This window comes from Rhinoraja longicauda, chromosome 7 (genome assembly GCF_053455715.1).
Source record: "Rhinoraja longicauda isolate Sanriku21f chromosome 7, sRhiLon1.1, whole genome shotgun sequence".
Classification (NCBI taxonomy): Eukaryota; Metazoa; Chordata; class Chondrichthyes; order Rajiformes; family Arhynchobatidae; genus Rhinoraja; species Rhinoraja longicauda.
Window position 1 is genome coordinate 4035289 of NC_135959.1, and position 14014 is coordinate 4049302.

At 42.8% G+C, this 14014-nt stretch overlaps 1 protein-coding gene across 9 annotated transcripts in view; it reads left to right on the top strand.

The window, feature by feature from the left end:
- The window catches only part of emsy (EMSY transcriptional repressor, BRCA2 interacting), a 127471-nt gene that overhangs the window by 50008 nt on the left and 63449 nt on the right, over positions 1-14014 (top strand). For 5 of the 9 annotated variants that reach the window (XM_078401999.1, XM_078402004.1, XM_078402003.1 and 2 more), the window contains 3 exons: positions 1081-1247; positions 1894-2319; positions 7633-8106. In XM_078401999.1, coding sequence (XP_078258125.1) covers positions 1081-1247; positions 1894-2319; positions 7633-8106 — 1067 coding nt within the window. Of the gene's footprint in view, positions 1-1080; positions 1248-1893; positions 2320-7611; positions 8107-14014 lie in introns of those variants that run through there. The other 4 variants (XM_078402007.1, XM_078402006.1, XM_078402008.1 and 1 more) reach the window with 3 other exon arrangements.

A 14014-nucleotide genomic window follows, 5' to 3' on the forward strand; every position in this document is an offset into this window, starting at 1 on the left:
TCAGCCCTTCGAGCCAGCACCGCCATTCAATGCGATCATGGCTGATCACTATCAATCAGTACCCCGTTCCTGCCTTCTCCCCATACACCCTCACTCCGCTATCCTTAGGTTTGGGTGTGAACTGTTAAATAACCTGCAAAAGCAAATTCCTAAAAGTGCTCTTACCTCAAGTTAAGTGGCGACTTTGTACACCAATGTGTGCCACTGCCTTCATGAGAGTTATTGAGATTGAGACCAAATAGAAAATTATTTTAAGTTCAGTGTATTTGCATTTATTGAAAACTGAATGTATAGGAAAGACCTGCAGATGCTGGTTTGTACCAAAGATGGACACAGTAATCTTTCAGTCTGGAGAAGGTTTCTCACTCAAAACGTCACCTATTTCTTTTCTCTGGAGATGCTACCTGACCCCCTGGGTTACTCCAGCATTTTGTGTCCATCTTCAGTTGAAAACGGAATCTAATTTCATTGATTCGGCACCGTAGACCACGTTGTTGTTGCCAGCTAACCTCCCTTGTCTGGTCTGAAACTGGATCCTCGGACATCCTTTCAGTATGAAGAAGGGTTCTGACCCGAAACAGATAGGTGAAGTTTTGGGTGGGGACCCTTCTTCTGACTGATTGTAGCAGGGAGAGCAGGGAAATTTCCTCCCCCCACCCACACACCCCTCCGCACTACAATCATTTTGAAGAAGGGTGCCAACCCAAAATGTCACTCATCAGCTGTCTCCAGAGATGCTGCCTGACCCGCTGAGTTACTCCAGCACTTTGTGTCTATCTTCGGTATAAACCAGCAGATAATCCACAGTTCCTTTGTACAACAAACTACTGCATCACAGCTTCACAACCTGATGAAAGTGTGAACCAGCGAATTAGAAAATGTACTACATCTGCTTTTCTGAAGAAATGTTCCTTTTAGATTCAGGGCAATTGCAAGAAGGGAAACGTTTACACCTTGATTAATAACTAGACTTTTTGCTTTCGCTTCCTGCTTTTTCAGTATACATACTGTTACAGTATTAATGCGCACCTATTTTTATTACTTGTTCCTGCTGCTGACAACACATTCATTACGTTACAGGGAAAAGCATCAAAGTGGCAATCTCCAGTTCGAGCATTGGCTCTGGGGAAGTGGCATTGGCCTCCCTGCTCTCAAGCGGTCAGCAGCAGCAGACAGCACAGCATTCTGCAGGGGTGAAATCAGTCCCAGTATCCTCCGCGATCGCTGTCACACACATTCTTCAGCAGGTAAGTACTCAGCTCGAATACTGTGCCCAACCTGTCAGCAAGTTACACAGCCAGTGAGGGTTTGCAACAACAAAAAAACCATGGAGAGTTTTATTTGCTTTTACGGGAAATGTCCCTTTCAAGAAGTAGAATGCTGACCCGTGATTATATTGACGCATGCTGCTATGAATTTTGAAAATGCTTGAGTTTAGTTCGGATTAGTTTAGTGATACAGCAAGGAAACAGGCCCTTTGGCCCACCGAGTCCACGCTGACCATTGATCGCCCATTCACACTAGTTATACCACTGCACACTAGGGGCAATTTCCAGAGGGCCAATTAACCTACACACCTGCACGCACGTCTTTGGGATGTGGGAAGAAACCAGAGCACCTGGAGGAGACCCATGCTTGCGGTCACAGGGAGATCATGCAAACTCCACACAGACAGAACCTGAGGTCAGAGTCAAACCCAGGTAACCCATTCGGCCTGCTTGATGCAACAGCATTCCCTAATTTTATCAATCGCGTTATATCCCAATCATATTGTGGAAATGCGTTATAGCAGATCTACCTATCTACATGCAAGGAAAACTTAATCCATTTTGGCACACATACAACATGCATTAATTTTCTCTTGGGTTGCTCATTCCCCAAACCTTCACGCAGATCCCGATAAAGCTGCAAGCGATTACGGAGCAGGCTTCCGCAGCCAAAAAAGAGGACTCGGAGGCTGAAGAAAGCGAAGTAGAAGAGGGTGACACGTTGGACCCACAAACTGGTCTCTTCTACAGGTCAAACACCTCGATGCTGCCGCCGGCTCAGCCGCAAGAGAAGCCTCCGCTTCAACCTCGGGAGGTGGCGCAGACTAAATTGCCAGCGCTGCAGAAATCGGCGGCGGTGGCTGCAGCCCAGGCCGCGCAAGCCATGGTGCAGGTGATCGCAGTCAAGGCGCAACAGCAGCTTCCAAAGCTGCCGCATCAAGCACAACCCAAACCGCAGCCACAGTCTCCACACCCGCAACAACAGCCGGAGAAATCCCAGCTAGCCATTAAACAGCAGCCAGTCTCAACGGAGCAGCACCTTCCTGGACAGGTAACCCCATACCGTGATCGGCGGACCATTGCATTGGTTAACATTTTCAATGCTGTTTCTCATAGGATAGACAGGGGTCGGAGGGAGCGTTAGTATCCTGTTTGGAAGTAGTCACTAACGTTCACGCACAAAGTGGTGTATTCTCATTGATGGCCAGGAAAGTTTTATACTTTACAGATAAAGAGCAGAAACAGTCCCTTTGGCCCACCAAGTCTGTGCCGACCAGCAATCATCCCGTACACTAGCACTATCCTGCACACTAGCGACAATTTTACAATTGTACCGAAGTCAATTAACCATCAAATCTGCACATCTTTGGAGTATGGGAGGAAATCGAAGCACCCGGAGAAAACCCATGCAGTCACAGGGAGAATGTACAAACTCCGTACGACAGCACCCATGGTCAAGATCGGACCCAGGTCTCTGGTGCTGTAAGGCAGCAACTCTACCGCTGTGCCACTGTGCGGCCCATGTTCTCTTTAAGATTTCTATGAAGCATCTTTGGGGTGGAGATGGGGAGAGGAGATTTTTACCATATTGAAGGCCCAATATAATTGGAAGCTCTGGTGCGTATTTACACGCATTTGCAATCATAGAATCATACAGTGTGGAAACTGACCCTTCGGCTCAACTTGCCCACGCCGACCAACATGTCCCATCTACACTGCACCCACTTTCCTGCGTTTGGCCCATGACCCTCTAAACCTGGCCTATGCACGTACCTGTCTAATTGTTTCTTAAACGTTTCGATAGTAACCTCAACTACCTCCTGCAGCTTATTCTATACACCCACCACTCTTTGTGTGAAATCTAAAACCTATTCCTTTCTCTATCCTGGAAAATAATTGGAGCTCGGACTTGGTCAAGGAAAACTCGGACCTAAATCACAGAGCCGTCCCTAAATATTTGTTCAAAATCACTGAAAAATTGCCCAAGGAGAAAATGGCCATGGGTTGTGGAGGCACATATTTCAAACCCTGTTGAGAACAAATATAGTTTTGTAGATACGGTTCAATTGATCGATCCTACACCCCCATTAGGAAGCTCTTATTCAGTCGAAGCAGAAGTTGGCAGAATCAAGACCGCAATAGACAATAGACCGCAGTGGTAACACGAAGCAAAGCTTGAAATGTCAACGATGTTGGCTGCAGTGGCTTCAGTCAAATCAGGGTTACTGGGCTAAGCTTTAGAGATACAGCGCAAAAACGGGCCCTTCGGCCCAACAAGTCCATACTGACCAACGATCACCCCGTACACCAGCAGTATCCTACACACAGGGGCCGAAGCCAATTAACTTACAAACCTGTACATCTTTGGAGTGTGGGAGGAAACTGGAGCATCCAGAGAAAACCCATGCGGTCACAGGGAGAACGTACAAAGTCCATGCAGACAGCACCCGTAGTCAGGATCGAACCCGGGTCCCTGGCTAGTTCAGATCATGTATTTTCAAAAAAATAGTCAAAAGTTGTCAAATCACTCTATCCGTGCCTCAATCCCAGCCTTTAGAAAGAAACCAGAAGCTTCACTTAGAAAGTAAAGTTTAGAAAGTTTAAAAGCCACAAGTACTGGAGTAAGGTAGTGGGTCAGGCAGTATATCTAGAGCACATGGATAAGAGGTTTTGGGTCAGGATCTAAGAACGGTCCCAACCCGAAACGCTGCTGATATGTGTTCTCCAGAGATGCTACCTGACCCACTAAGTTACACCAACACTTTTTTTTGTTGTAAACCTGCTGTTGCTCTCACTGTTTTTAAGTTGTAATTCCTTATCAACACTGACTTTAAGCACATAATTAATATCATGTTTTTCTGGTTGTGATTAAGCAAGAATGAGAAGTGAGCTATAAAAACCAGAATATCTTGATATCATAAATTGGAGTCTAGGTCTTTTGATGTTGCCATAGTTTACAGTCATTGCAACGTACTAATGTATAATATGATATTGTGTAGAAACAAAGAACTGCAGATGCTGGTTAATGCACAAAAAGCCACAAAGTGCTGGAGTAATTCAGCCAGTCAGGCAGCGTCTCTGGAGAACATAGATGGGTGACGTTTTGGGTCGTGATCTTTTTTTCCAGACCGAAAAAGTGTCTTGACCCGAAACGTCACCTATCTATGTTCTATGGAGATGCTGCCTGACCCGCTGAGTTACTCCACCACTCTGTCCTTTTTAAAAATTATATTGTGTGGTTTTTCTGGAACAGTTTATATGGTCGGTGACACTTTACTGCTATTTTGTTATCCATGTCCAACTCTTAACTTTTACTCCATTTACTTAATACTTGTCCTTATTTGTAACTGTCTTTGGGGACATTTTATTCTGTATTCACAACCCTTTGCTTTTAACCAACTTATTTTAAATTCTAAGATTTTCTTCCTCTGTTCTGGAACAGAAGAGCGGTCTTTAGCTGGCAAATGCATTTGGCCTGTGTCTGTTCCTTTAATTGGCTCAGGTTCTCTTCCCTCATTCCAGCTTTGCCCCCCTGGAGTGTTTATTGATTTCAGTTGCAGCATGAGGACTGCAGTAGCTGCTTTGCCAAGACTGTGGTGTCTACAGTAGACGACGTTAGCCAAATCACTTGGAGTAGCATTATCCTTCCAAGTTGAGTGCTTGGATTTCTAACCTAAAATTCAGTATGTTTAAATTCTTTATAAAAAGCAGCAAAGTGCTTTGCAGCTCTGGCAGATAGTTTGATGGGATTGGGTCTTTGTAATCTACAATTACACATTGTTTACTCCCAATCTCAGTGTGCTGTTTAGGCTTTTAGTTTGGAGAAACAGCGCGGAAACATGCCCACCGAGTCCACGCCGACTAGCGATTCCTGTCCACTATCCTACACACTAGGGACCATTTACAATCTTGACCGAAGCCAATTAACCTACAAACATGTACGTCTTTGGAGTGTGGGAGGAAACCGGGGCGCCCGGGTAAAACCCACGGGGAGAACGTACAAACTCCGTAGAGACAGCACTGTAGTCAGGATTGAACCCGGGTCTCTGGCGCTGTAAGGCAGCAACTCTACCGCTGCGCCCTAGATGATCAACTCACTGGATGATTTTTAGTATATCCCCGTCTATGATGAGGCCACCTAGAAGTAGGTTCTCTTCAAGTTGCTCAGTGTCTTTAAGCTACTGTGCACAAAGCGTGACTGTCAAAAGTACAGCAAGGTGTCTTACGCAGTTATAATTATCAGAAAAGATTGAAGAGATTGGGCTTCTTTTAAAGAGGAGATTATGAAGCAGTTTCATATCATAGACATAGAGAGGTTGCCACGTGAGAGATTCAAACTGTAAGACAACCACCAGTACAAGCCAGTCTATAACTTGGGAGAAACTCTCTTAATTGGTTGGAATATGGGATTCGCATGTTGTGGTTTGGATGAATAGTGTAGACGGATTTAAATGGGGAAGTATGTGCACGTGGATTAAAGAGCAAAAATCTATATACATAACGTTAGTTGATATATGATGAGAAGATGCTAGTGTGTAACATAAACCCTGGATCATTTGAACCAGGCATTTAAACATTAGTGTAATATTGATTGCTCTGCACTTGGCTAAAAAATTGGTCATGGAGATTATCAGAAGATTAGATATTGAACTTGATCTCTGGATTCTGGTCTGGCTTGTCATTCTACCTCAGCAAAGACTCAAACATAACTTATGCATTCCTGTTTATCTGGATCAGCTATTCCAGTGACTGAGATTACCAATGCAGAGACTAAACAGGCACAGTTTGGTGCAGTAGATTTGTCTCACTAGAAACGGAATTAACATGATACACACACAAGGTAGACACAAAATGATGGAGTAACTCAGTGGAACAGGCAGCATCTCTGGAGAGAAGGAATAGGTGACGTTTTGGGTCAAACCCCTTCAATTAATATGAAATCCTTTCGATATCAACAGATGGGGAAGATTTTCATCTTCCTGCATTCCTAAAATCACCTCAAACAGAAATCTTAGTATCTCAGCCAATGAAACTGATGAGATAGGTTACATTTAAGACATATTTATTTTAATTATTTTCAACCCCAGATGGATTTATAAGGTAATGTTTCATGTTTTATTTCTTTAGCTAGGCTAAGTTGTAAGTTATTTTTTAAATAAAAATAATTAATATTCAAATTTTCTAATTTCATTTGTGTAGCTAGTTGAGTATTTTCTCTCTCTTCCCTTCCTTGCTGAGATGCAGCACTATGGATTCTATCTGCCCTCCAATGTTCTTCATAAGCGGCTGCTGTACACGTGTGAGATTGGTTGCAGTGTTGGGAAGCTGTCCGACCATGGGCAGCTTCACAGCCAAGCCTAATCCTCATTCGCTGGACACCTGTGCGCAAGCAAGTCCAAGGAGCCACTAGAGGCTGCCGAAGGTGGACTCGTGAGCAAATCCCAGAGTGCTGAAGGGCCGGGGCGGGTCAGGCAGCATCCGTAGAGGGAATAGATGGACGCCATTTCTGGTTGGGACCCTTCTTCAGACTCTAAAGGAAGTTGGAACTCAGAGTCTGAAGAAGAGTCCTGACCCAAATGTTGTCTGTCCATTCCCTCCACAGATATGGCTTGACCCGCCGAGTTCCTCCAGCACTTTCTTGTTTGCTCAAGACTCCAGCCTCGAGTTTGAGCTGTGCTCGGTGATTAGCATTCAGGGTAAAAAAATCTCTGTCCAATTTGCCTTGCACCTTTGTTATTAATCTAGCATGCTGCGGTCCCTTCTAGAATTCCTACTAAAGCTCAACTTTAAAAATCCAATGCCTCAACACAGACCAGTAACAAGTCTTAGAACTACCTCCTCTACAAAAAATAAGATGCACAGTGCTGGAGTAACTCAGGCAGTATCTCTGGAGAACATGGATAGACGAAGTTTCGAGTCGGAATCCTTCTTCAGCCTCTGAACGAAGTCTGAAATCTTTGGAGTCTGAACAAGGGTCCAGGCACACCTATTAGTCACAACTACCTGGTCTATATAGCTCCTTTTCTTTCTGATCCAAATGTGATAGGAACGAGGGTAATGGGTGGTGACGAGTGGTGGAAGATTCAGGTCCCAAATCACCCTACTGTGACATTCCAGTTCTTGATTCACTCGGTGAAACGGAGCACCAAGCTTCAAATGCTGGAAACTGAAATTTTTAAAAACCCAAGAAAAATGATGGAAATGTTCGGCAGCACCTTGCAAGGAAAGATGGATTAATGTTGCAGGCCTTCATCAGAAGTGGTGTGACACTGAGTAACTTCTTGAAAAGAAATTCCAGACTGTTCTGCTCTGTTCTCCCATTGTCATTTAATGATTATTGTAGGGCTTCTGTTGACATTTTCAGGCACACCCTCCCATCATAAGCCAAGGAGCAACAGTCACCAAAATAACTTTTGGGAATTTCCAAGCCACTACCATCACGAAAAAGGCCTGTGGCAGCTCAGAGAGCTCAGTACTGGCAACAAACTATTACACGGTGCAATCTTCCAAAAAGTCCACGGAAACAGATATTTTAAAGATCTCAATGATGGAGGCCCAGATCGAAATGAATGAGGAAGCCTCCAATGTAGACGCTAGAAAAGAGAGGAAGTCCACCGTGCAGAAAGTAAGCACTCCGCAGTCAGCTCATTCGAGTCAGTTCCAAAAAGCAGCTGCGGAATCCGCGGCCAAAGACAAGGAAAGCAAACAGAACCCAGAGAACACCCTTCCACCCAGGGCAGCAGAGGGAGCTGGCAAGTCTACTCAGAGCCACTTTCTTCAGATTCAAAATGTAACGCGAGAGAAGTTTGATGATATATCTGCAGATATCCTTATTCAGGTAAGCATACGTGTATCTGTTTAAAATCTTGACACAGCCCCGACGTGCATGTAGTGCACAGACTCTGTGATCTGTCACCTGTCTATGGCACCAAGAGAGAAATAAAGTCAAGACAGGTTAGCAGCATTTTGCAGGGATAACAAAGGACACGAAGTGCTGGAGTAACTCGGGGGGGTCGGGCAGCATCTCTGGAGAACATGGATGGGTGACATTTCGGGTCGGGGCCCTTCAGATTGGGACAGGTTTTGTTCCAAGCGCAGTTGTAAGCGGTTCTAAGTTGCTTCTGAACTTTAGTTACAGACTTACCCAGCTGTGAAATTTATGCCTGAAAAATAACACTCCTTGTAAAGTAAAAGTTCATTTAAAATGGCAGTCTTCACGGAAAAAATATTACCACATGCAAAGATACTGAAGAGCCTAATCTCAGCTTGGAGTCGAACAACTAAACAAAAACGATTCCTCGTGCTAGATATATTTTTCTTTTCTGGATGTTATTCAGCTCTAGGAGAGGACTGGTAGGGTCAGCTAGTCCTCAATTCCCCTTCCCGTTTTAACATTTAAAGGTATCAGAGTGTGATCTGGCCCAGTCCATAATATCTTTCAAAGTCTGAAAGAAATGTTCACAGATATTTTCAAAATCAAGTTTTGTGAAAACCTTCAATCTTCAAAAAAAAAAAGGCACAAGACCAGAATAAAGCAAGTACCAGAGAGAGGTTTGATTATGGCCTCTGCCTTTACGTCTGATGGCCATATTAATTTATGCATTGAGCCACACAAGGCAAGCGGATACCAGGCTTAATGCCTGCTATGTACAAGCTCAAGTTACCACACTGGTGGAAATTTAGCTATTGGAATTAGTTTTGGTATCCTGAATTAGAGTGAGAGTCTATGAGAGTGAATTGGAGCTAGTGCCATTGGCCTGCATTTGGCCCATATCCCTCTAAACCTTTCCTTTCCATGTACCTGTCCAAATGACTTTTAGTTATTTTATTGTTCCTGCCTCACCTATTTCTTATGGCAGCTCATTCTACATACCTACCAGCATCTGTGTGGGAAAGGTTGTACCTCGGGTTCCTATTAAATCTTTCCCCTCTTGCCTTAAATCTATGAACTCTTGATTCCCCTACCCTGGGGGGAAACAAAAGACTGTGCATCCATCCTATCTTTTCCCCTTGTGATTTTTTTACATCTCTATAAGATTGGCCTCCTGCACTGCAATGGATAAAGTCCTAGCCTGCCCAACCTCTGTAACTCAGCCCCTCGATTCTTGGAAATGTCCTTGTAACTCGTCTCTGCCCCTTTCCAACTTAGGGGTGTAATTTCTTCAAATTATTAAGGGAAAACCTAAGTATCTTCAATTGCAGATTACTATGCAATAACACCTACTGAAAAAGCCGCATGCAAGAATATATAGAAGGTTGAATTGAGTTTTGGTTGTGTATCACCCTCTGATTTAATTGCAGGTATTTGCTGACCTAGCTGAATTATATGAATTAGTTGTCAAAGGTTGACCAGGGCATACAAAACGCCAACTCGCTAGTTTTAGTGTTGTTTAAAGATACAGGCCCTTCGGCATCCCGAGTCTGCGCCGACCAGCGATACAAGCACACGAACACTATCCTACACACACTAGGGATAATTTACAATTATGCCAAGCTAATTAACCTATAAACCTGTACTTTGGAGTGTGGGAGAAAACCCATGCGGGTCACGGGGAGATCGTACAAACTCCATACAGGCAGCACCCGTAGTCAGGATCGAACCCGGGTCTCTGGCGCTATAAGGCTGCAACTCTACCACTGCACCACTTTGCTGCCCACCTTATTGATTTTAAAAGATAGGGTAAGTCTGGGAGAGAGAACTATCCAGGAAAATTGAATCATTCACATTTACCACCAAGCAAATTTTGACATTTTTGGAATTAGAAAAATGAAAGAGAAAAAAAAAGTAAGATTAATTAAGACAAGGAGAAACATAGTCTTGTATGATGTTAGAAACACAAGAAGTAGAAGCAACAGCCCTTGGCGCCTGTTCTGTATCTGATCCCTTACCCCACCGCCTCGTTCAGGCACAAGCCACACATCCTTTGATTCCCTTTATTTTTAAAAAAATCAATTGATCTCTTGAATATATTTAGTGTGGTGTCTGTACCCCTTTTGTTCAAAAGATCCCCTTTCCTCTGGGTGAAGAACTTTCTTCCTACAGTTGTACTGAATGGCTGATCCCTGATTTTGAAACGGTGATCATCTTTCCAGTTACTCTGGCTGGTGGTGAAAAAGGGGGGGGGGGGGGGGGTGAGAATTGTCAATGCATCTCCCTTATTCTCACTTATTAAGGCCCATAATAATTTTGTATGTTTTAACATGATTGCCAATCTGTTCTTCTGACCTCGTGAGAATTCAGGCCCAATCCGGACAATTAATCTGGTCCTTCAGGGCGGCACGGTGGCTCAGCAGTAGTGTTGCTACCTTACAGAGACCCGGGTTTGATCCTGACTACGGGTGCTATCTGTACGTTCTCCCCGTGGCCCGTGTGGGCCCTCTCCGAGATATTTGGTTTCCTCTCACACTCCAAAAACTCTACAGGTTTGTGGGTTCATTGGCTTGGTACAAATGTAAATTGTTCCAAGTGTGTGAGGGAGTGTTAATGTGCAGGGATTGCTGTTCGGTGCGGGCTTGGTGGGCTGAAGGTTCCTGTTGCCGCGCTGTATCTCAAACAAAACTAATCTTTGCCACATTCCTTCATGCACACACAATCCTTCCTCAGACAGGGAGTGCTGACCTGTACACATTATTTCACGTGCCTTGGCCAAGACCCTGTTATTTGGAGCAAGACATCTATTCTCTCATGCTTAAATCCTCGTGTTGAAGGCCTTCCTAATTGCTTGTTATATCTGGATATTAATGTGTATTGCTCTATGTACGTAGACACTCAGGCCTGGGTGTGTGTGTGTATACATATATATATATGTGTGTGTATGTGTGTATATATGTATATATGTCTGTATATGTGTATATATGTGTATACGTGTATGTATACGTGTATATATGTATGTATACGTGTATATATGTATGTATGTGTATATATATGTATGTATGTGTATATATGTATGTATATGTGTATATATGTATGTATATGTGTATATATATATGTATATGTGTATATATATATGTATATGTGTATATATGTATATGTATGTATATATATATAGTCTAATTTTTAAATTCCTGATCTTCTAATCTATCTCGATGCAACCCTTACCCTTTTTTATTTGCTTCTTCTCTGTGGTTATAACACTATATTCGGCACTGTTTATTTTGTTATTTTTCTGTTTTTTTGCACTAATGTACTTAATGTATGGTAAGATTGATTAAATGGCACGCAAAGCAAAGTTTTTCACTGTATCTTGGTGCACATGACAATAATAAACTAAAACCTAATCATAATTCTGCCAGAGGAGGTAGTTGAGGCTGGGACTATCCCAGCATTTAAGAAACAGTTGGACAGGTACATGGACAGGACAGGTTTGGAGGTATATGTACCAAACGCAGATAGGTGGAACTAGTGTAGTTGGGGCAAGTTGGCCGGCGCAGGCAAGTTGAGCCTGTTTCCACGCTGTTTCACTCTATGACTATATATTCTGTCTATCATGTGTTACCTCTATATTTCCCTGCGCAGAGACGCAGCTGGTAGAGCTGCTGCCTCACAGCGCCAGTGACCTGGGTTCGATCCTGACCATGCGTGCTGTCCGTGTGGAGTTTGCACGTTCTCCCCGTGACCAGGTGGGACCCTCTGGGTGCTCTAGTTATCCCCCTACATCCCAAAGATGTGTGGGTTGGTCCTTTGGCCTGTAATTAAAAAGAAATTGCACTTAGTGTTTAGGGAATGGATGAGAGTAGTATAATATTGAACGAGTGTGAACAAGTGATCAATGTTCGGTGTGAACTTTAGTGGGACGACGGGCCTGCTTCTCAGCTGTATATCTAAAACGAAAAACTATCTTCCTCACAGCCCTCATTGCCACTTGGTGACAATGAATGCCTTATTGAATTACATTAACAAATTTTACTCTTAGCAAATAACTAATACAATAACCGCACTTTTTTGTTTACAAATTAGGGTTTAGTTTAGTTTATTGCCACGTGTACCAAGGTACAGTGAAAGGCTTTTGTCGCATGCTAACCAGTCAGCAGAAAGACAATTTATTGTCTTATAATCGATACATCTACAGATACATGATAAAGTGAATAATGTTTATTGCAAGATAAAGTCCAGTAAAGTCCGATTAACGATAGTCTGGGGGTCTCCAATGAGGTAGATAGTAGTAGTTGTAAGTTGCAATGTCCTGTCCCACAAATCCTCAGTGTGAACATCACTGTACCAAAATCACTGTAACAATTTTCTTGTTAGGAGGGAATTAATTTTTCAGGGGAATTTATCTATAATGTAAAAGTCAGTAAAACTTTCATTAGTTGCGTTTAGAAATTAAATCTGTTGCAGAAAGTAGTGCACAAACTGATTAGTTTAGTTTAGAGAGAGAGCCCAAAAACAGACCCTTTGGCCCACTGAGTCCGAGCCGACCAGCGATCCCCGCACACTAACACTATCCTACACACACTTGGGACAATTTACAAATAAACCAAGCCAATTAACCTACAAGCCAGTACGTCTCTTGGAGTGTGGGAGGAAACCGAAGCACCCGGAGAAAACCCCTTGCGATCGCGGGAAGAACGTGCAATCTCCGCACAGACAAGTATCCGTGATCTGTTAAGGTTTGGTGTTAGTAGATTGCATTATGGAGCATAATCAATTTATACAATACATCACTGCAGAACAGAACAAATTAATGAGAGTGTGCAGAGTTACCAAGTCCACAGGGTGACAGTTAGTTAATGAGGGAAAAGGTAAGCTGGTTCGCCTTTAGTCTGGAATTGAAATATTCATTGAATATTGCCTTTTAGCTGTCCTTTGAGGGCTTCCTTCTTTTCCTTTTTCATTCATTTTCTAACCCAACTAATATTCTTTATGTTCGATTCTCACATAAATGATTTCTTATAATTTCGGCCATAGTCTTTTTACTTTGTTATATATTTTGTCGCAGACTTGATATTCTTTTAAATTGTGCTTAGTAATTGGATAAATAATTGCATGAAGCTGAAGTTTGCTGATAGGATTTTGGTCGTTTGTCTATTGATTGCAAAAAAATTGGAAGTGGTACTAAATTTATGTAATGCATTGGTGAGACTGGGGCGACATCGTACATTCACTTAGCTTGTTATAAACAAAATATTAGTAATAGAAAGTTATCACATTTAATATATTTATACCAGAAATAAAAAGCTTTGTTTATGAAGAATGAAACGAAAAATTAAACCATCTTGAAAATTAAGTGACCATTCTAATGAGAGCTTTCAAAATTAAAAAAGTTGTTGAAAGAGCAATAAAGTATTTCAGCCGATTGCCAAATTGATAGTAGGATCACACAAGGCAACTTTATCTCAATGGTAGGACTTTTGCCTCTTGCACTGGACTGTTTGAAAATATCTATTTGAGCTGTAAGATATTTTAGAGACACGTCAATGTGCTGAAAGGCGCTATAGCAATGTAGGTTCTTTCCTTGAAGACAAGACACAAGTTGGAATCCTGTGGAAAAAAAACACAAAGTACTGGAGGAACTAAGCAGGTCAGACCGCATCTGTGGAGGGAAAGGACCAGTGACATTTCGGTTCGGGCCCCTTCTTCAGACTCTGAAAGAAGTTTGAAGTGTTCAGTCTGAAGATGGGTCCTGACCCTAAACGTCAGCTGCCCATTCTCTCCACAGACCTGGCTGACCTGCTGAGTTCTTCAAGCACTCCGTTTTATTTTGCCCAGGTTCTTCTGTTGGTCAACAGTGGAGGAATGAACAAAA